Consider the following 23250-nt stretch of genomic DNA (forward strand, 5'->3'; position numbering starts at 1 on the left):
TCAGTAAGTGCTCTAAACCTTCTCCTACAATCAAGTTTTGATTTATCTGGTTGAATGCTATATTCCTATTCCAAGTTGGATTCAATACTTGCTATTTTGGGAGGTTATTCAAGCACTGATATTTGTTGATCTGTTAAGTCTAATATCAATAGCATAATTTTTTATTTTTTATTTTTTGGTAATCATCAATAGCATTTGATTGACATTACTAGAAATTAACCATTCCAGCAGATCAGACCCTTGGATCAGGTTGAAACTTTCAGCAGCTATCCTAGACAATTAGAGGAGAACCAACCTGCACTATCTGGCTATCTGGAAGGTCTCTGTTTTCGATCCTGTCTTGGTCAGTACTGGTTTTATAAATCAGAACTACATTACTTATGCATTTGGTCATATCCACAATTTATCAAATTTTTTGAAGTATAAAGATTACAATGATTTTTTTTTTTGGGGGGGGCGTTTAGAGGGCAGGCCTTGGTGCAACGGTAAGGTTGCTCCATTGTGACCTAGTGGTCAGGGGTTTGAGTATGGAAACAGGCTCTCTGAGAAAGCAGGGGTAAGCCTGCGTACATTATGACCCTCCCCAGACCCTGCAGTGGCGGGAGCCTTGTACACTGGGACGCCCTTTTTTTTTTTTTTTTTTGGGGGGGGGGGGGAGGGGGTGTTTGGTGACAAAGTCGAGTAAGATTCTCAAAGTTACCTTGCAAAACACACCATGAAGGCCCTTTGGGCAAGCTTTTCCAGTTACGGTTCCATTTTCTCCAGATTGGCCTCGATGCCTCCCTAATCCTCCCCTGTCATAAAACCAAGCACTCTGAATCCAAACTAATCAAAAGGACAATGAGATGGATGGAGCTGCTGAGAAAAAATTAAATTAATGAATATTCAAACTGGAATTCTCATCAGCATAGAGTTTGGAAACAAGAGAAGATTTAGTAATGAAAAAGCAAAAAACAAGAAGGTACAATGTAATATAAGAATATAATAGTCCACCTGTTAGGAATGTTTAAGTATTGCAAGTGGACAGGAAGCAAAAAGGTATCATGTTGGACACAAGTTTTGTGGCAGTGTGCCTATATTAATGTTTGACAAGAGTTTCAGTATCTGAGAACAATGTCCAAACCAGAATTCTAAGTTTTGAGTATCCAGTACCATGGCAAATATTATGATACCAGTATTTTACAGCACACCATGTGTTTACAGCAACTTTCAAGTTATTAAAGAGTTCTACCAAATAATAATAAGGCCAAACCACTGCAGTATTGGTTGCAAACCATCACTCTCTCCTGCTTTCTCTGTCTATAGAGGAAGACGTCACAAGGAAATGGTGGTCCTTTGTAACAAACACATTGTGCATGCTAGTGCAATCTGAACCAGAGAATTTACTCACATTATGGGTTGTGATGATGAGAAGTGTCACCAGGAAGGAAAATAGCATAAGAAGCTAAAAACTCGAGAGGATGAGAGAACAAAAGGAACCATGTGAAGACCCTAAACTGAGGACAAAGTGGGTTGACCTTTTCAATGAGTTTAACTAGGGATTTCCCAGGGTTTCAGGAGCAAGCCTTTGACTTTTTATTCATTATGAAGAATGTAAAATATATCAGTTGGAAAATTAGTCCAAGATACTTTGCCAGCATCAACCAATCTTCCATGCCCAATCAAGAAACATCCAAGGGACTCTTCAATCCACACCAGTAGAGGGGGTTACTGAAGCTCTGAATAGAGCTGCCCCCAATCTGTCGGGATTTGGAAGATGTAGCCATGGCTCCACAGTTAGGGAGAGGGCAAGGGATGGGATCGCAAGGGGGGAACCCTTGATGAATCTTCAACACTAGCTCCTCAAAGCTCAACTCTATTGTTTCCTAGTTTTCTAATTTCCAGTTTGATCAGATGTAACCTCTTAGGCTTGGTCTTCAGCTTTTATTTCAGTTGGAAGAGATGCTTAAGACCCAAGGGAAGGTGGAGCTAGTGCCATGATGGGGGTAAGCTGTGTTGGAGTAAAAAATGCAGCTAATATATTCCATGGTGTAGCTAGTGGATAATAGAGGTGTGGATAAGATTGCAGGCACAAAGGAAAGGATACTACAAACAGGAAAAAAAAAGGCACATATTGCAAACAATATGATCAATAAATAACACCCCCTGTCCCTCCCCGGCCTAAAAAAAAAAAGTTTTCCAATAACAATGGCATACAAAAAGCACATTCAAGTCCAACACATCAAAGACAGGCCACTTCGATGCAATGCACAAGTTCATAGACATTATACCGCCTTTCCCTGATTATAAAACTCAGAAAAAAAAAACTCGGAAATTCTAGACAAAAGCACAAACACCTTCAGAAACACATCCTCAAGTAGAAATATAGTCCATTAGATACAGACCCTGTATGAATGCTGCCTTCCACACTTGCTAGGGGCTGATACTCATCACCTGTGGGAATATCAGACCAATGGAAATGAATCCTTCCACCACCACCACCACCACTGTCATTGTAAGTACTATGTCCTCCGGCACTTGAAAGAACAGCAGTATCACCAAGGGTCAATGAACGCAAAAACAAAAGAATAGTTCCGCCAGAACCACCCCCAGGGACTCCATTTGAACTATCTACGACCCCATCATATTGCATTCTGATATTTTCTCCAAAACTTTTTCCATCTGCTTTAAGCGAACCATAAACAGTCAAACTTGACAATGAATGCTCCATCGAACCCATCACTACACAGTAAAGACAGAGGAAAACAGTAACTATCAATTTTAAATACAGACTCCTGTTTTATATAATGAAACAACTTCACGCACATAAAAGGGCAACAAAAGAATCACCAAATCCTACTAAAATTACAGTGCCAATAGAAATCACAGAAATTCATTCTGCATCATACATGGAAAAATTGAAGAATATTCATGCCTGTGAAAATGCAAACATCCTTCCATTACCATCTACAGTTGGCCACATGGAATCAAAAGTATGGTGCATAATGCCAGTAAGGTGAGATTTTGAAGCCAATTTGAAATACGATAACTAAAGAAGAAAGCAGAAAAGACACAGGGATATTTAAAGGGAAAGATAAAGAAATATTTTTGATAGATTAGAGAAACTTTATAAATCTGTAGTATAAGGGAGTTGTACAATTCAAAGGCAACACAGTGGTGCAAAAAAGTTTATCTCAGAAAATATGATGAAAATGCACCCAATAAACTGAAGATGCTAGCTTACAGTATTTTTAGAATAAGATGGTCTAATCCAAACAAAACCCCCTCCCTTAAAAATGCAAAAAGGCAAAAGAGCATTTTACTGATAGAACCATGCCAGACAAATAGGGGTTATTATACTTACAACAGAAAAAAAAAACATACACAGACAAGATCATCAGTTGAGGGATCAAAAAGTAAAACAACGAATTGAATGGTCAAGTTTGTACAAGGGTATAACCGTATAACCATAAGGCTTGTGCTTTATGAGTTTCCATCAGGGGAGCAAATGAGACTTCCTAGGTGTACCCACGGAATGGGGGGGGGGGAATGTAATCTCACACACATACGAACACGATGCAGGGGTATGAAGCATTCCGATTGACACATCCTAAAGCTTACCTATGATACCACCACCGGTCGTTGAACCATCTAAGCTATCATTTCCACTTCCACTACCCAGTTCACAAGGCAAATCAGCATCTCCATATGCAACACCACCGTCAATAAAACTACCTTCATAATATCCACTGCCACCTTTACCACCATGGCCACCACCACTAGCAATACCATTGCTTACAACTTTACCTCTACCAATGCCACCTGAGCAGCCTGTATTATGCAGGATTGAAATAAATAAAAAGTTTAGTTCCCCAATAATATATTTTCAATTTTTTCCAAATTTAATAGATTATGAAGGAAAACCTTCTGGCCCTCAAAGAAATGCAGCAAACACAAATATATGATTTATCAACATAATTGATGAATAAGTCTTTGCATTAAAAGAACTCAAAGAGCTGGGAGAAAAAGTACCCCTCCCAGATGCACTTATAATTCCAGAAGACTGAACAACCACAGTTCTTGCCAAATGGAAATGAACAACAGATCCTTTTATGATGCCTCCAATAGTAATGTCTTCCACTCGGCAGATCTGCATGCAAACTAACAAAACCATTATCTAAAGTACACAAGGAGGCTAATATCAAAACTGTAAACCTATTGTAACCAATAGAATTAATTCTCAATCAAAGTTTCACTCTTGTCAGCATTCAATCTAACAAAAGTAACACCTGGAGAGTGAAGACTAGAGAAGAATTCACGTTGCAATCCTCAGGAGGATGAAGAAGTTCCATAGGGCAATCTTGTGATTCACAGTAAAGCCTCGGTGTCCTAAGCATATAGCAAAAGAAAATAACTCAAACAAATAAATAAGTACCAAAGAAGTAAATCCGTGAGCAAAATCCAATATAACTCCAAACTCACACTTCATTCGTAGTTGCATTTTTTAAAGGACCCTGCAAAACAGATCCATGCCCAACCTACATGCAAAGTAGAACAGATTCACTCAGAAACATAAACATGAGCCACATAGAAGAGCAACTGAAATGATGAATATAGGCAAGTTAAAGCAGTTTGAAGTTCCATATTCTCAGCAACAGAGCAGATGTAGAAAATCGATAAAGCAAACAAGTGGCCAACTAACAAATGAACAGACGTAAAGCCAATGGAAAATCCCTACTAAAAGTACCATATAGAATTTTAATACACCAAATTAAAAACGAATATTTAAAAATGTACCGTAATAATTGTTTCAGAAATAAAAATGATATTAATTTACAAAGCATGAACACCCTAAGTCAAGAAATTCCTTTCAAAGCATAAAAAAAATAGAGGAAAGGGAATGTAAATTCAGATTAATATTCATCTAGAAGTCAATTAAAGTACACACATGCACAACAATCACATTGGAGGTTGGCTGATTTAGTAGGCACTATGCATGAATTCCAACACTAGCAAAGTACTCAAAGTAGGAAACAAAATGAAGATGCCTAAGGGTGAACAAGGCCAAAACAAGCCAGAATTGACGAGCCAATATACAGTTAATGAGACAGATTTGTTGAGAAACATCTAGTCATCTAATAATGCACCATATGCAGTTGTCTGGAATAGCCAGTCAACATCATGCAGCCACCGGCATTTACTGTTTAGAGGGGTTAATCCCATCTTGGCTGCACAACTATACAGGGAAACAAAGAAAAACTATCATTAATATCTGGAGAAGTTTCTGTAGCAACAGAGAAACCTATAACAAGTTCTTACACAGCTTTAAGAAGAGAATAGAGAAAGAAGTCAGAACAGAAGAAGGGGGGAAAGAGAATCCTAGAGCCACAATAGGATTCAAATGAATTCTTGAATAATAGGGCTTGTTTGCTTAGGAATAAGTCTAGGGTTGGGTTATATACATGTTGGGTCTTTGATCCCATGAGTTTTCTATGTAATAAGCCACTTTTATGGGCCTAAAATTACACTTTTATGGCGCAAATTTCATTACCATCCACCCTTGCTTCCCACCGCAAGGTGTCAATTGGTGGACTCGGTCCAAATTTCATTACCATTCACCCAGCCAATTGTCTGAAATTACACTTTTACCCCTCCCTCCTATCTCTACTAGGAAACCTCCATAACTCCAGATTTAACCATCTGATTTAGCCGTAACTTTCAGCATATATTCCCCTCCACCCTACCCACACTCAACCTAAATATTAAGCCCATTCAACCACCTGATTTCCTGTTATTATAAACCCTAGACTCCATCATCTTCCACCTTTCAAAATCCAAAAACCTAAACCTGACTTGCTGCCCATTCAAGTTTACACACTTCCATCCATCAAAACATCTCAAGACCTTCACTGATAGGTTCCCCTACCTCAACTTGGCATAACCCATACATCAAACCCTAACCCTAACCAAACCATAGCCTTAATTTGGCCAAAATTCCCAATTTTACCCTACCCAATTCACCTGTTCATAACAGATCCTGGTTTACTGGCGCCTAGTTGGTCTTCTACCAATCTAGGACTACATTAATCCTACTGTGGCCTAGGCCAATAATTTATATTAAACTTTAAGCCAAGAGTTATACTTGGAGTCAATTACAAAATAGAACAAAGATAAAGACTAACAAAACTATACTAGACTAAACACAACTAAACTCTACTAAATTAACACCGACATAAGGAGAGGGACTCCCCATCACGGTATACATTTAACACCCCCCCCCCAAAGCTGGAGTTTACATATCTCCCATACTCAGCTTTGGAACAAGCATAAAGAAACATAGGCCTAAATAATGCCTTCGTGAACATATCGCCAAGTTGATCGCCTGAGGTAACAAACGGAGTAGAGATTAATTTCTGGATAACAGCATTCCACATAAAATGGCAGTCGACCTCAATATGTTCAGTCCACTTATAAAAACCGGATTACTGGCAATATAGATCGCAGCCTAATTATGGCAATACATCTTCATAGAATTAGTGACTGAGAATCCCAACTTCTGAATGAGAGATATCAGCCACATCATTGCAGCCGCTGTATGTGCCATAGACCTATACTCTACCATGCATTCAACCAAGCCATTGTAGTCTGCTTCTTACTCCTTCAGGTAACATGATTTCCACAAACAAACGTACAATACCCAGTAGTAGATCTATGATGTTTATCTACAAAATGCGACACACAACATCCTGTAGGCCTGCTTAGGATTTCTCATTAATCGACTAATAACAACCACAACAAATGAAATATCAGGTCAAGTAACGATTAGGCAGACAAATTTACCAACAAGTCACATGTGATGTTTATCTGCAAATTCTCTGTCATCACACACTCCAACTTCATATGAGGATCCATAGGACCATCCAAAGGTTTAGAGCCCAACATCCTAGTCTCGGATAAAAGATCAAGCACATACTTCCTCTAAGACAGACAAACACCTTTTGTACAATGAACAACTTCAATACCTAAGAAATATTTGAGCATCCTAAATCTTTCATCTAAAAATGTTGATATAAATATGCCTTGACACCTTCAATCCCAGAAGAGTCATTATCAGAAATAATAATATCATCCACATATACAACCAGAATAACCACCTTAGAGTCTTGGACCCACGTCGACGAACAAATACAGAATGCTCAGAGAAATACCATGTGAACCTATAACCACCAATGACCTTGCTGAATTTGTCCAATCAAGCACGATGATACTGTTTCAACCAATAAATAGCCTTGTGAAGGTGGCAAACCTTTGATGCATTCTCCCGCTGAGCAACATACCTAGGAGGTTGCTCCATATATACTTCCTTAAGATCACCATAAAGAAAAGCATTTTTATATCAAGTTGAAATAGAGGCAAGCCAAGATTAACAACAAATGATATAAGGACACAAACAGAGTTAAGATGAGCTACTGGAGAAAAAGTCTCAAAGTAGTCAACTCTATAGGCCTGAGTGTTAACTTTTAAAACCAAGCGAGCTTTAAGCTACTTAACGGAACCATCTGGAAGATACTTGATAGAGCACACCCAACGACACCGCACAAGCTCCTTTCCTGGGGACAAGTCAGTAAGCGACCATGTCCAACTATCTAACAATGCATCCATCTCAACATCCATAGCATATTTCCAACCAAGATGTGACAAAGCATTCTGGTACTTAATAGGCACAAATCATGGTTCAAGGTCTTGGTTTCGAACCTGGTTTCAGCCAGGCAGAAAACCGAGTTGGGCCGAGATCTCACCGCGATCTCAGTGAATTGATGCTTCTTTTTTTTTGGGGGTTGAACTCAATGTACAAAAACTCGGTAAAACTCGGTCTAAATATCGGTCATTCACTTCTCTTTGGTGATTTTTGAACCGGCCTTCGAATCTTCGTTGCATCTACACCAGAAACACTTGGAGAACACAGGATTGAACCTTCTTAACACATCTGTGAAGCCTTTCTACTATTTCAAGTACAACCATTTTCTCCAAAACTGTTTTTTTGAAAAAAACATGATCAATACATGTTTGTTTGTGAAGAAATTAATATATGTCAGACACCGGAGGCCGATCTATATGTCAGTCGGAGAACAATACACGTCGGCTCCATCGGACTATGAGTGGGGTCAATTCTGGACGGCGGAGTAATTATTATTAGTAGACATTTGAGTCACTTGATGACTACATGACTTGTATTGGGAATTTGGGATATTGATGTCATTGACTTATTGTACTTAATAGTATGACATATGAGTCATTGAATTTATATTTCCAAGAAAATTTACTTGTTTAAATTGCTTTTTAGTTATTATGCCCTCTAGTACTTAAAGTCTTAAACAATGTGTATGTATCATGTATGTGTAATTAACTAAGCTATACATTAGGATTCAAGTGTATAGTGCCAATCAATGGTGCAAATCCAAAACGCCACTTTGGGTGACTATTTTGCAATTTGTACATTTACATGTGTTTATATAGTCTAAAATAGGGTTTCCATGAAGTTTCAGACCTTAACTTGGCCTAAACCCACCGAAATGACCAACCGAAACCTTGCCAAAAAAAAAAAAAAATTCGACCGACGGATATTTCGGTCAGACCGAAACGAAACGAGATTTTTAAACCTTGGTTGAACTCAGTTTTTGGTTTCTATGGTTTTTTACCTAGTTAAGTCATGAAATTTGGTATACAACCTATTTTGGACCATTTAAATACAATGGTACTATAGGATTTTGAAAAATTAAAGTCCAGATAGGAGTTTGACTTCAGACCCTAGGTTGGTAGGCTACGACGTACACGGTCTCTAATAGGCCCTATTCTACACAAAATTTAGTAGTAGAAAGCATACAATTAATGTAAAACAACTTAAATAAGCATTAGGAATGTAAAAATGTAAAATACATCACTCTTATCTCATCTCTATCATGCAAATGAGTGCCACAGTGAAACCACTAGATGACCGAGACCTATCGAAATCTCAACTGGTCTCGGTCAAGATAAGGCCCTTTTTATTCTTGGGTTTGGTCTAATTTCGGTCAAACTGAGATCTCGGTCGAGATACGAAACCTTGGTCGAGTCTATGTTTAATTCTTTATTTCATATGTTGTCTCGTCTTGGACCTTCAAAAAACCGAGATAATACCGAGATCTCAATAAGACCTCGTTCCATAGCACAAATACAGTAAATGAAGTTGAGAAGTAAATGTGGAGGATAAGAAACAGTAACAAATCTAGAAATAGGATAAACAATATTAGACTTATGAGTAAAAGATCGAATACCTTTATGAAGCGCGACTAGTAAGTCAGTAGAGGAAGGATCCCTAGGCAAAGGTTCTAATGAAGTAGAAGGCAGTATCGCAGGATGATCTCGAACCATTGAGGTCAACTTGGGCCGGTGCTTGTATACTTGCAATTGCTTAGGTGGGGAAGTAGTGGTAATGGAATTCATAAGAATGAGTACAGGAATCAGTAGAGAATTAAGAAAATTAGTATCCAAACTATGACTCTTAGCAGAAAAGTATGGTGTAATTTCAAAAAAAGAGTAACAGCAGCACCGAAAAATGCTGACGCGTAACAGGATCATAATACCAATAACCTTTCTGAATTTGAGCACACTCGAGGAACACACACTTGGTAGCACACGGAAATAATTTGTCTAGACCAGGACAAAGGTTGTGTACGAAACATATACAACCAAACACCTATGGTGGTAAACCAAATAGAGAAAATTTGGGGAAACCCATAGAAAAGGGAGATGGGTTGTTAAGGGCAGCAGATGGCATGCGATTTATCAAATAGTAGACAGTTAAAACAGCATCTCTCCAATACAACTTGGGAACATGCGTATGAAACATAAGAGATCAAGCAACTTCCAACAACTGACGGTTTTTCCTCTCAGCCACACCATTTTGATGAGGAGTATATGGATGGCTAGTTTGATGCATCATACCATAATCGAAACAAAATTCAGATATTTCTTGTTGAGTATACCAAAGAGCAAGGTTTAAAGTATCGGTATCGGGTGTCATATCGGAAGGGTGATTTTAAGAGACGTATCGTATCGTATTGAAGAGACACAAGATACACATGGAAATGTTTAGGATACATGCAAAATACAATTTTGAAGCATAAAACATATAAATAAGTAATATGTAAAATATAGTTTATAAGAGATGTATCAAGTGTATCAATCAGTATCAACCATATTGATTCACGTATCGACCCTATACAGTCGATATTTTTTTTAGGTATCGTATCGTGCCGTATCGTATCGGTGCCCTAAAAATAAGATACGTATCGGCTAGTATCGGCGGATACGTTAAGAGACTTAAAACCTTGCCAAATAGCATTGATAGATTGGAAGATTTTAATTAACACACCAAACTGAGTCTTTATTTCATGATAAAATTTCTGAAAAATATACAAATTCAGATCAATCTTTCAACAAATATAACCAAGTCACTGAGATCATCTTTTAGGTAACAACGTATAAAAAAATAAATTGACTCTTGACATGACACGGACCCCAGACATCATAATGAACAAAAGAATATAAAAAAGAACTCTGAGAGACATCACGAGAAGGAAACGAGGTATGATGATGCTTTCCAAACTCACACGCCTAACACTCGTGTCAAGAGATATGCTTGCAATTAGGAACCATACGTTGGAGTTTAAAAAGAGAAAGATGTCCCAACCAGTAATTCCACTTAAGAGGGGGAGGACACACTAGAAGCAGCAGAAGCAAAGGTAGCAAGGTTCAAAAACTCGTCTCGACCCGAGATCTCACCGATATCTCGACGAGTTTGTGCATTTTTATTTTTTTTGTTTTGGAATGATGTCTCGGTTGGCAAATGGCCATAGTTGGCTCCGAAACTTTAAGGGAAGCTTGTTTTAGGCTTAATAAACATATTTAAATCTTCAAATTGTTAAAAAAGAACACCCAATTTGGTGTTTTGGATTTGCACCCTTGGTTGGCAGTAAACGTCAAACCCTTAATGTAATATTGCCTATTCTACACATTGTTTTAGGGCTGAGGCATAATTGACAAGTAAATTATACAAAGATGGATGAAGACACATAATATTGAATAATTATTTAAGAAATAGTTACAGACTTAAAGTTTATACTACAAACTACAAAGTACAATGAAGTGTGAACAATGCACATTACATAGACACCCAATCCAAGTATAATGAATAATACAGAAGTCATAGACACCCTTGTCTTCCACATCCCAACTCCCATCAATACAGTACTATGATCGTAGCCAAATCTTCCATAATAAGCAGCAATCGATCTCTTCGTAGTGATGTGGCAACCCCAGTAGTGTATCCTAGTAGTATTGAGTAATGATGTGGCAAAAAAATAAGAACCAAGGTTTTTCCCCTTTCTCTGTCGAGTTTACTTCGAAATTTCAAAGTCTAGCTCGAGTTTGTCTTTTTATTAGGCACTTTGTACCATTTCGACGAGACAGTACAAAAGTACCGAAATCTCGCCGAAATTTCAGTCGAGATTTTCGAGTTAATGCATGTTTGAGATTTCGCACTATAACTCGTATAGAGTTTTTCGAGATCTCTGCGAGATTAGAACTATGAAAGGAAGGAGCGACACCATCAAAATAATATAAACCATCCTTCTCACACCCTATACCAATCATCTTCCTTGTCTGAAGATCCTGGGGAGAAAAACTAGGATAAATGTGATTGAACAATTGAAGGATTTAGTTAATCGACTAACAAAGATAGATTTAAGGGTCATTTAGGAACATAAAGAACAAATTTCAACATGGGAAGAGAAGGCAAAAAAGCACAACCAAAAGTAGATATATGAGTAGAGGAACCATCGATAAGTATGACTCTAGAAGGGTGATTAATCTTCTAAAATGAAGAAAGTATATGGGACTTACCAATCATATAACTAGAGTCAATGACCCGTGGTGTAAAAGAAGAAGAGGCAAGAAGTGGGCCAATACCTAAGTGAACAATGGTAGAAGTGGATGTAGATGCAAATGCCTCAAATTGTTGAATATGCTTAAGAAATTGATTGAGTTCGTCGCGTAATGGTGTTACTTACATAAAATATCAAGGATAAATAATAGGGAGAGTAGTTATGGGCTAGGAGTTTTTATAATTATTTAATATTAATTAAGTAGTTATGTTTTACGTGGGAAAATAGTTAGGGAGTCGTGATTAGTAATGGAGATAGTTCGATAACTATCCAAATTTGTATCCTCATTTATAGTTGAAGAATGTAATGGAAAAAGGGACGAGACTTTTATAATTTGTTCCTACAATTTCTCTGTTGGAGAAAGGAGGTCATGGCTTCCTCGATAAGGCCAAAGACGCCCGGCTTCGTCTATAAAGCCAAAATTTTTTCTAATTTTCTATGTTATCTTTATCTCTATGTTCCTATTTTCTCTCTTTGAATTTTATCTCTCTTCCCATCACGTGTGTACGCAACAAATGGAGAGATGAACTAACTACCTCTAGAGTTAGAAGCCTAATTGGTGTCGGAAGATGAGACCGCAATAGAACTCTGATTAGATGTAATAGTAGTAGCACAAAACTACTGAGCCCACTCAAGTTTACCATGCTTCGCCCAACATATATCAACAATGTGATTCATCTTGCCACAGTAAATATACTGACACATACCTTGATTTAGTAGGTGTCATCTGCCTCGACCACCAACATGGCCTTAGCCTCCCCCCAAACCTCGACCTCTTTCGGAAAAACCAATACCACGGCCACAACCTCTACTATTTTAAACAAAGTTGAATTATCCTTAGATGAGGTCGAGCCAAATTTGGTGGAGGGAGACATGATACATTGAATCCAACAAAAATGCCTCATTCATGGATGGTATCTTCTCGTCTGGAAGAATTTGGCTTTTCACGAATTGAAGGTCAGAGTCTAATCCAAACAAAACTTTAGCAACTAGGAATTCAACATATTGAGATTTAAGAACTTCAATGTCAGAAGAGAGACGTTGGTCCATATTAAGTTCCTCCCACATACCTTTCAAGGAGCTATAGTAGTCACCAACGGAGTTGCCATTTTGCTTAAAAGAAAAGAACTTTTCATATAAGTCATATACCCTAGGCATATTCTTATCATAAGAATAGCTTTCTTTAAGATCATCCCAGACACCACCAGCTATTCAGCTGTGGTACAAAACATCATATTGGCAGTCATAAAAGGCTCCATACTATTCCACAACTAACAAAGTACTATAGAATTTTCCATTGTCCACTCCTTATACTCAGCAGAAGTGGTAGCAAGTGGTGGTGGCAGAGTCAGATAATCCATTTTCCGTTCGGCAGTAATATAAACCCTAAAAGCCTATGCCCAGAGTAAATAATTTGATGCACCATTAAGTTTGATAGAAGTAATTTGGACGTTGACAAAGTCCACCGGGGGGGTTTCGAATCACTCATGATAGATGAAGGATACCAGATCTAACCAAAAAAATAAACCAGCAGCCAATTATCATCAGACAACCACAATGCAGAGGGAATAGCAGTCACTGATATATATATATATATATACAGTTCGAACTATCTCTGGGGTATTAGGCATCAAAATTTGGATATTTATAGAAGAGGAATAATGATCCTTTCCTTGTCTTTATATATATACACACACACAGAGCATACCAATGAGAATCAGATTCTGACCAGAAAGAACAATTAACAGAAGTCTAGGATACCCTTCACTGATGGGTCCCCAAATCTGGTCAGATAGAGTAGGTAAATTGGGAAGAAAACCCCACAATTAAACTGATTTAATAAAGATACAGTAACCAGCAGTTATATGAATCAATTTTGAAATCACAAACCCAGAAATTGGGTGATTTCAGAAATCAAGATAACAAGGTATCAGATTACATCGAAACAGGGTCAAAGGAGGCTTTCAAATAAACGAAATCATACCCAAAATATTAACTGAATCCATCTGCCGGATTCTTAGATAAGAGCCTCTTTTTTTTTTTTTTGGGGGGGGGGGGGGGGGGATGAATAAAAAATTCATTACCAAAGGAAGGAGAAGAGGGGGGACCAAATAATAAGCAACTACAGGAAGGGGGAGGCAAGGGACTAATAAAGGAAAGGGGCAGAACCCCAAGAAACCACAACATATAGAACAAAGAAGGCGATTAACCGATAGGACGCGCCTTACAACATGACTAACAGACCCATCTTCAGGAAACGAGCAATCCAAAGTAACGTAGAATAGCCCATCATCACAACTATTTCATTTGACAGAGGGCATAGTCGCAGATAGCCTTGCTAAGAGGCAATATCTTCTCATTGTCGGGTAAGGAATATTCTCAGAGGGGCTAGACCTTGGGAAAGGGTGAGGAACTTGTGTTGCTCTGACGGTAGAATGGCAGATACGAAGGGGGGGGTGAGATGACAAAGCCTGCAGAAGGTGGGAGAGGGAATTGCAAGTCCGACACGGGCAGAGAAGATGAGATGATAGGGACAGAGGGGGTAGAATCGCCACCCATTGAAGAACACGCACTAGCTGTGAAGTGGACCGTGGAATGGGCCAGACCCCCAACGAGATCTGAGTGTGCTAGAGAAGTGAAACGAATAGGGGCCTAGACTGAATGGGTCAAGGCCGTGGAGCATGGAGTATATGGGGGTCAGGACCGAATGGGGCACGGTCAGGGAAGGGGAACAAAAGGAGGGCTGGACCGAAAGGACCAGGTTAAGGGTTACGGGGAAGGGGTTTAATTGAATCAAAGGCCCACGAGCAGTTGAGCCGAAGGGAGAGGCATGGATTTGCGGATGAGGAATACTTGAGGGACCTGTGGCTGCAGGGGGATAAGGCAAAAGGGGGAGAGGGTTGACGTGGAAGGAGGACCACAGACTGACAGTTTCTCTCAGAAGCACATCAGGAGCAGAAAGAAGGGAAGTGACTATTCGGTCGACCAGTAGAGGGAGATTTTCGGCAAGAGGAGCTGCAGGAGATGTTGACAGAGGGGTTATCAATATCATTGCAGGATTCAGGAGTTTGCAAGGCACTAAAGCAATTCGAAGTACCTTCGGTCTCTGGCGGAAGAAACAAGTTGTAGGAACCTTTGGTCACAGGCGGAAGGACCGATGGAAGGGGAAAGGAACAGACATCACGGCCTGGAGGAAAATCTGAAACTGGTTTCTCTTGTCGTCGGGACTTGCAACGCCTGCTTCTTCTCCAGCCAAGGCTGGGACCACAGGGAATTGAGACAGCAGAGATACAGGGGGAAGGCGGAAGCATGGAGCTACCTGATTGGGGGATTGAAGGGGTATCTTCAGCAGGGGATCAAGGGGAAGCAAGGGGAGGGGATATAGAGAGGTGATATGATTACTGGGACCAAGCAGGGGAAAGCCAGAGGATGGGAGGGGTTCAGAGGAGGCGGGGGTTTCAACAGGGAAGCTAGGAGACCCAGAGGCAGTGGTAGGGAGGGGAGTGGTTGAAGAGATAAGGGCGGAGTAGCGGAAACTTTGCAGGAGCAACAAAGAGGGGGGAGCCAATCGTAGCCGATGGGTTGGTAGAAGGAGAACCCTTCGTCATCTGAGACCCTGATTGAGGACGGAGGGGGGTTAGTTGCATTAATTTCCACACATATTCTACCAAAAGCCAGCTAATCCATTTTTTTAGTGCGTGCATCGGAGTATAATGGCTTCCCCACAACTGAATCTACTCTGCTAAGGCCTTTTTCACAGCAGTAATGTAGAGGGAGACCCAGCAAGGTAATCCAAACCGGGATGGAACTGAGATTTATGCGGTGGAGCTACAGGCAACGATCCCATTGCCGTAGCAGAATGGGTTTTCTACCAATGTGCCAATGTGCCATGGACCTCTAGAGTCACCATCGGGAGAGGGGGGGACAAAGTGTCGGGGTAATCCCTTGCCCGGCGAGGTGGAGGACTGAGTGAAGAGGGAACTCCAAGTCACACTAGCAGGGGGGTGGAGGATGGCGGAGGGGATGGGGAGAGGAGGGGCTGAAAGGAGAGCGCACCTCAGGGAGGTGTCCAGCCATCTTTCCCTTAATTTTGATGATTAGAGGTAGCTTAAGCAGGCCAAACTCTGTTGAAAAACAGGGGTACAGGCAAAATATTGTGATGCAGACTCATCACATTGGAGTGATGTTCTCCTATCACTAGGAGGCTTGGATCAGCCACAAACAAGTATCAAAGGTCCTTACCAGAGGGGCCAACAAAGCCCTAAAATTTAGGTTGATTTGCTGGCTCAATGCAAAGTATGGGCAGATGTTAATTCTGCCAAAAGAAAACTTAGAAAACAGAGTTTCGCCAGCCTTTATCTTCATAAAAAAAGATTTCTGTAGATAAATAACTCCACGGAAACACTGATGTAGGTAGTATATGCAAGGAAACCCTAGTTCATCTTCCTATAATCATCAACTAGGGATTCATAGAATGTGTATGGAAGCATAGGTTGCTGCAACCACAAAGGAAATACTCTTAAGAGACTCTCAAAACCGAAATTGAAGGTGAAGAACTAATTAAAAGTGCTCTAATACCATGTAGCAACAGAGAAACCTATAACCAGTTTTCAAACAGCTTTAGGAAGAGAAAGAGAAAAGGAATACGAGAAAAGAAAGAGAGAAGTAACAATAGAAGAGAAGGAGAATCCAAGAGCCACAGTAGGATTCAGAATGAATCCTATTGTGTCCTAGGCCAATAACTTATGGGAAAAATAACTGTCCGGGAGTGTGTGAACTGCGCCCAGACACAGAGGGGGACAAAATGACAGCCGCGCCCCCCATGAAAGACAGATATGCAGCTCCTGATGCTTCTGGGTGCACCAACATGGGGCCCACGCTCCTGGACAGAGAACGCTTCAGCTCGATCGAGGGAAAACCATGTTTGGGAAGAGACAACAGCCTACCAATGCGCATATATTATAGATAGTTCGGCATTGAATTGATAGTTCGATCCAGAGCAATCATATCAAGTCTCCTTCCATAATTAGGCCACTAAAACTAAGTGCCCTTAAAACTATTAGGACTGGCAGAATAACTAGAATTTGAGCTTTTTCTGGAATCACACTACAAAAATGATGGGGGGAAAACATGATACTAGCCTAGCACAACATCACTAAATATTTCTATGCTATCGCATCATCCGAGATGCCTAAGTAACACCCATCAGTCGTCAGCTAGATGAAATTCTTCAAAGGGCTGCCTACATACACTACCTACCAAAGGCTTGGAGAGAAGAAAGAGGTTAAGAGCATGTATATTGCATCCTGATCTCTCATTATGCCAGTATACCTCCTTATATTATTTTGAAATGAGGGCCCGATGGATAGCCATCACTTTTAGTGACTCTACAATCGCATGTATATCTATCTTCTTCTTTGTGTAAATAAACTAGTTTCTTCTTTCCTGGGACCTTTTAGCCAACAAACAGAAAATAAATTTATTGAAAAGAGACGAAGATAAAGACCAGAAACAGAATCCCTACAAAGACAAGGGAAAGAGAAAAGGCCAACATACAACCCCTTAGCAGCAACTAAGACATAAACCACTCCACTCCACTTTAATAGTAGCAACAAGCACAAAATGTTCCATGCAACAACTTCCAACAAAGACAGCCACACGCTCTGAACAGTAGTACCTCTTGAGACCCAACATCAAAGGGAAGGCTTCAAACCTCGATGGAGCTAATGGCTTGCATCTATTTTGTAGGAAACAAATAACACCATGTACGAAGAAAACAAATCCTTGTGCTTGGATGTAGTGAGAATTTAAAAAAGAAAATCAATTTAAAAGAAAATCAAAAGTTCAGAAGGAGAAATTCAAGAAACCATAACTTAATTAAAACATAGCAAATATAGGCTGAAATACGGTGGGGCAGTTGAGACTTGAGAGAAACTAGATTGAAAATCAAATCATGAAACTAAGGTATATAAAGCCAGCAAAGTATGGAGCCTTCAGCGAATCAGCTTACATGAATCTTATAAAATAGTGATAGAATGAGACGTTGAGCTTCAATCTGATCTCCTGGTCCAGATAAATTCAGCAAGCCTTGCCCATGAACTCCCAGATTTGCATTAGAATGTATGACAGATGATTCCTGACAAGAAAATATGATATCGCATCTCACACTCTAATGAATCATCAACCATGGTCATGTAGGAAATAGCAAATAAACCGCAATAGAATACCTTGAGAACAACTAAATTGCTAGCCTCAAGCATGGACGTTGCAACCATTGCATCCCTACCACCATCTATGAGCATATTGGATTTCCACATCAGGAGCATTTTTACAGTCATACGAAGTGCCCCATACACCTAAATTTAATTGAAAATAGTGACAACAAATTAGACATAGGAGAAGTGGAGAACGATATACATCAAAATCAAACAAAGGAGTTTAAGATGGAAACGCATCCTTGTAAATGCATGTGGCAAAATCAAAGGCTATGAAGCTAAGCTAAGAAGAATAAGAGAGGTCTAATGAAGGTCACTGGGGCCCTGACCAAAAAATAGCACAATGTGAATGGGATATGCTTTGATCAGTATATGCTCCTCTAGAAGAAATGAATACGCGGAGAAAATGTCTGTACGAGCTCTTTTGATAAACAAATTGAGCTAGCAATTATAACGACTTTACTAGTACAAAGAATTAATAACCATCATCTCTCAATTTATGTGTAGAGAAAATTCATAATTGTACTTTGTTGGTGAACATTAGCAGAAACAGTATTCACTTCACCATATTTTAAATTTTTTGAGAGTTCTCAAGTCTCAACTAACTATTATTCTAATTTCAGTCTTCTGCTTATCTGCAATTTTCCCTATTTTATTATAATGAACCAGTACTCAGATAAAAGATGCAGACTTCAATCTACAGAAAATGTTGATTTGTTAGGTATGGCATACTTAGACCATTCCTGCATATTTTTGCACACACAGTCCACCAGTGAACACACAGATGAGCAAGTACACAAGCAACAAGTGCACAATTATTTAAACCCCATACAAAATAAATAAAAAATGGCATCGGTGAATCACTTGAACTGGTTATCAAATTCAAGGAGAGATCTTTACTTTAGATATAAGTAGATTTACACATCATGTCAAATTCAAAGCAACAATTAACATCTCTTACCCTAAGTGTTGAGTCACTCATCAGGAGCTCTTCTGCCATCAGTTCAAACTCCGATGATGGGTAATGTACAAGTCCAAAGGTCAAAACCCCACCACACAATAGACTAAGTTGTCCTTGAACCTGTATAATGCATCAGCAAACGAAGAAAGTAGTCACACAATAGGAATTGCAGAAGATCATACAGAAAACACTGATAACCTAATCCAAGAAACATATAGGAAAGAAGATACCATGAAAAAGAGAATTAGCATAAGAGGAAGGAACGAAGACAATGTTTCCAAAAGAGCAAAAGAAAATTTGAGCTACGAAATATTCAAAGCCATTGTACAAAAATCCCCAATATAATTCCTGAAACCCAATGTGAATGAACTCTGTTCTTAATCTTTAGCAAACAGCTTTATTAAAATTCATTTTTCCATTCAAAAGGTGAAGATTTTATTAATTCAGGCATGTTCCAATACATAATCAGCATACAAGAAATGATAGACCACAGAATGCAAATAAAAGTAAAGTGAACAGGAAACCAATGAAATAACAACCTAGCCATCGATAAAAATAACCATAGTTCGAAATCTCAGTTGAAACCACCGAGATTTCGAGAAATATTTTGGTTTCGACAAAGGTCAAAAAAAAATTAGATGCAACTCAGCAGAAATGCAAGGTTTCGAGTCTTTTGACCAAAATTTTGGCATTTCAGCCAAGATTTCGGTTTCAACTCAGTTTTGGTAAAACCGTACAAAACAGTGCATATAAAAGCACTGCTTTCTATCGAAATGGGCCGAAATTTCGACCCATTTTGTGAGTTTCGAGTTGTTTCGCCTATTAGAGAGGGAAAACTCTGAAAAAATCCAGATTTGGTATTTTTGGCCCAATCACCTACATTTCTTGGTTGAACAAACTGTTGGGGACTACTACAACCCATTTACAGCGAAGATTTGCCGCATTTGAGCAAGATTTGTGTAAGATTCAAACTTAGAGATATACTGATGTAGTCATGATGACGAACATTTAATGATCACTTAACTTTCTTCCATGCATAAAACTAATGAATCATACTATGAAATTATGGGAAAGGCTTATTGAAACCCACTTGAGACAAGAAACTACTGTTACGGAGAACCAATTTGGTTTTATGCCAGGAAGATCCACGACAGAAGCTATTTACCTACTTAGAAGACTTACGGAAAGATTTAGATATTGCAAGAAGGATCTCCATATGGTCTTTATTGACCTAGAAAAAGCTTATGACAGAATCCCTAGAGAGTTAATCTGGCAAGTACTAGAGAAGAGAAGTGTTTCAAGTAAATATGTGGACATAATTAAAGATATGTATGATGGTAAGGAGACTCTAATACATTATCTCAGTATGTTTCTGAGTTGTGAAGTATGTGGCAAGAGTTGGGCTATTATGAGGATTTCTCTGCTTCTTGCACTATTGATGCCTTGAAGTTCTCCAAAAGGGAGGGACAAGTTTCGGGGTGTATGTGTTTTTGGCAGGTCTTAATATTGAGTTTGATCAGATTCGGGCACATGTCTTGAGTCGTGATCCTTTTCCCACTCTAGAGCAAGCTTATGCTATGGTTCAATCAGAAGACAGCAGTCGTACTGCAATGTCACAACCTGCTGCCCCCGACCAATCTGCACTTTTTTCGGGGTCTGGAACCTCTTCTCATGGAGGGACTCAACGTCCCAGTGGTGGAGGCTCGGTAGGGGAGAAGGGAATCTGGGAAAAAAAACCAGAGTTGCTGGGTAAGTGAGAGAAAATCACAAAAGAAGAAGGGGGAGAAGAAGAAGATGGTCACACAACCATAGATAAGTCATTGTACCTCACCGATAGCAATAATCAAAACTCAAATTTTATTCAGCAAATCTGTCACTTGCGTGGTTACAAACTGGTATTTAAAGAAAATTAAAACTACTGATTGTAATCTAAAACTGAAAATTAAATTCCTAAATCACCTCTACTATTAATTAGCCTATTGAAACTAAAATATGGAAAGGACTCTACCACTAAGTAGCCCATTTAAAATAGAAGATTACAAGATAAAATCCCAACAAATTCAAAACCTAACAAATAAATAAATTAAATATCCTACTACACCCAAAAACCCATTTGGACCCGGTTCATCTTCACATGGATACCCAAATGGGTTTGGGTGGTCCAAGGCAGTGCACCTGCATCAACTCTCCCGGTGTTGAGAAAAACTCGACCACGAGTTTTATAAAATGAGAGAATCAGCACTACTCAATCGACATTCACAAACATCGACTTTGATGGAGTGATGATCCAGTGCATCTCCTAATCAACTATCACGATCTTTTGATGGTCAGTAGTAGACGGCATCTTTTAGATGGGAATTTGATCGTGGGGTTTTACAATTGAAATCGGACCATCGATCAATTCTTCAATTGCAATCGTGATCGAACCGTTCACTTCCACTTGATCGGCATTTGCATTGTAAACTTTGTCTATCACCACTGACTCATCCTCTAAGGCTTCTAGCACAATGCACACTTTACCACAGAAGTGGCTGGTACTATCTGTAAGCTCGCGAAAACTCAACCGAAGAGCTTGGAAATCCAATTTGATTTCGGACTTGATACCGGACAATCCATCCTGATATTCCTTTGCGAAACGTTCCAAAAGTGTAATAAATTCAGGGTCAAATGCCATCGTAAATAGGGATCTACTTGGAACAAAATAAAATTAAAGGGAAAGAGGTGATAAGAAACAATGACAGGGGTATTATGGGAAACTAAAAAAAAAAAACAAAATAAGGAACATAATGGAACCGTGAGAGAGAGGGGCATACTTGGAAGCATAGTACTATATCTCGCGATATATCGGTATCTCGGGCCTATCGAGATATCCGAAATATCTGAAATTTGGCGAAATTTCGCCGAAATATTGCATCTTTCTACAATATTTCAGGAGTCCATCTCGGTGGGTATTTGGCCATATCTAGGCCTGATACTTCATGGACACCCTTATTTAAGCTAAATAAACCCATTTAAACCTTCATATTGCAAAAAAAATGAACTCAAAGTGGTGTTTTGGGTTTGCACCCTTGATTGATTATATACGGTCGGACCTTGTTGTATAAAATAGTTAAATACATATTGTTTAAGTACTAAAAGACATAATAGGAAATTTAAACAAAGTAATGAAACAAAAATAAAGTCAAATGTAGCCTTTAGTTTAAACTTTAAAGTTTAAACTCATAAAGTCATAAGTGCATAAGTCATAACTCATAAACTTCATAATAGTCAATAGTTCAATACTCAATACACAGTATTTACGAAATTTACCGAAATATACGGAAATGTACCGAAATATACTGCTCAATACACAGAATTTCTACGAAATATACCGAAATATCGCCGAAATTTGAACTTTTTTCATTTCGGAAGCCCATATTGTCTCGGTAGTGTCGAAATTACCGAAATTTTGGCGATATATCGCAAAATTTTGAACGATGCTTGGAAGAACAAGTTAAAAATTAGGACAAAAAAATAAAGAGGAAAGAAGGGGGTAATTCTAGAAAACAAGAAAAAAAAAGTTTTTAAGACTTAAAGTAGGACGTGAGAGGGGTGGGGGTAATCTGGGAAAATGGGTTTAAAGGAAATAAAAACTTATCATGGGGTAGTGGGTTTTGAAGAAACGTGTTGGAGTCTTCTTCCATTGGCAGTAAGTAGGGGATCAGCAGTTCGACTGGAACTTGGTTTTGTCAGTGGAGAGCTGCGAGAGGAGCTATGATGCGAGGAAGGAGAGAAGCTCAGCAACTTTGAAGGAACAATGATGCGAGGTAGCTGACTACGATTGGGATACGACTCGCGCCAAGGAGCTTCAACCAAGGTATGTAATTTTTGTTTTTTCTTCTTCTCTTCTCTCTTCTCTTCTTCTCTTCTCATTTTTTTGTTCTGTTGTTTCTGCTTCTCTTTTCTTCTCGCTTCTTTTTTTTCACTCGATGAAGATTTAAGAGTGAAAGCAAAGACGGTGAGAGAGGTTCGATTGGTTCACATAAAAGGGGAAAAGAAAACGGTGGGATTCAGGAGGGTTTTTTTTTTTGTTGCCGACAGGGACCTAGGGTAAGAGGTCTATCGAACGGAG

At 39.1% G+C, this 23250-nt stretch overlaps 1 protein-coding gene across 2 annotated transcripts in view; it reads right to left on the reverse strand.

Annotated features, from left to right (window-relative positions):
- Positions 1-23250, reverse strand: part of LOC122656187 — a 69650-nt gene that overhangs the window by 10017 nt on the left and 36383 nt on the right. For both annotated transcript variants that reach the window (XM_043850653.1, XM_043850654.1), the window contains exons 4-12: positions 19140-19259; positions 18191-18319; positions 17974-18099; positions 4462-4517; positions 4269-4368; positions 4012-4129; positions 3601-3810; positions 2385-2721; positions 701-794 (exon numbers count right to left, since the gene is read on the reverse strand). In XM_043850653.1, the coding sequence (XP_043706588.1) occupies positions 701-794; positions 2385-2721; positions 3601-3810; positions 4012-4129; positions 4269-4368; positions 4462-4517; positions 17974-18099; positions 18191-18319; positions 19140-19259 (1290 nt within the window). The remainder of the gene's footprint in view (positions 1-700; positions 795-2384; positions 2722-3600; positions 3811-4011; positions 4130-4268; positions 4369-4461; positions 4518-17973; positions 18100-18190; positions 18320-19139; positions 19260-23250) is intronic.

The sequence above is a fragment of the Telopea speciosissima genome, chromosome 3 (genome assembly GCF_018873765.1).
Source record: "Telopea speciosissima isolate NSW1024214 ecotype Mountain lineage chromosome 3, Tspe_v1, whole genome shotgun sequence".
NCBI lineage: Eukaryota > Viridiplantae > Streptophyta > Magnoliopsida > Proteales > Proteaceae > Telopea > Telopea speciosissima.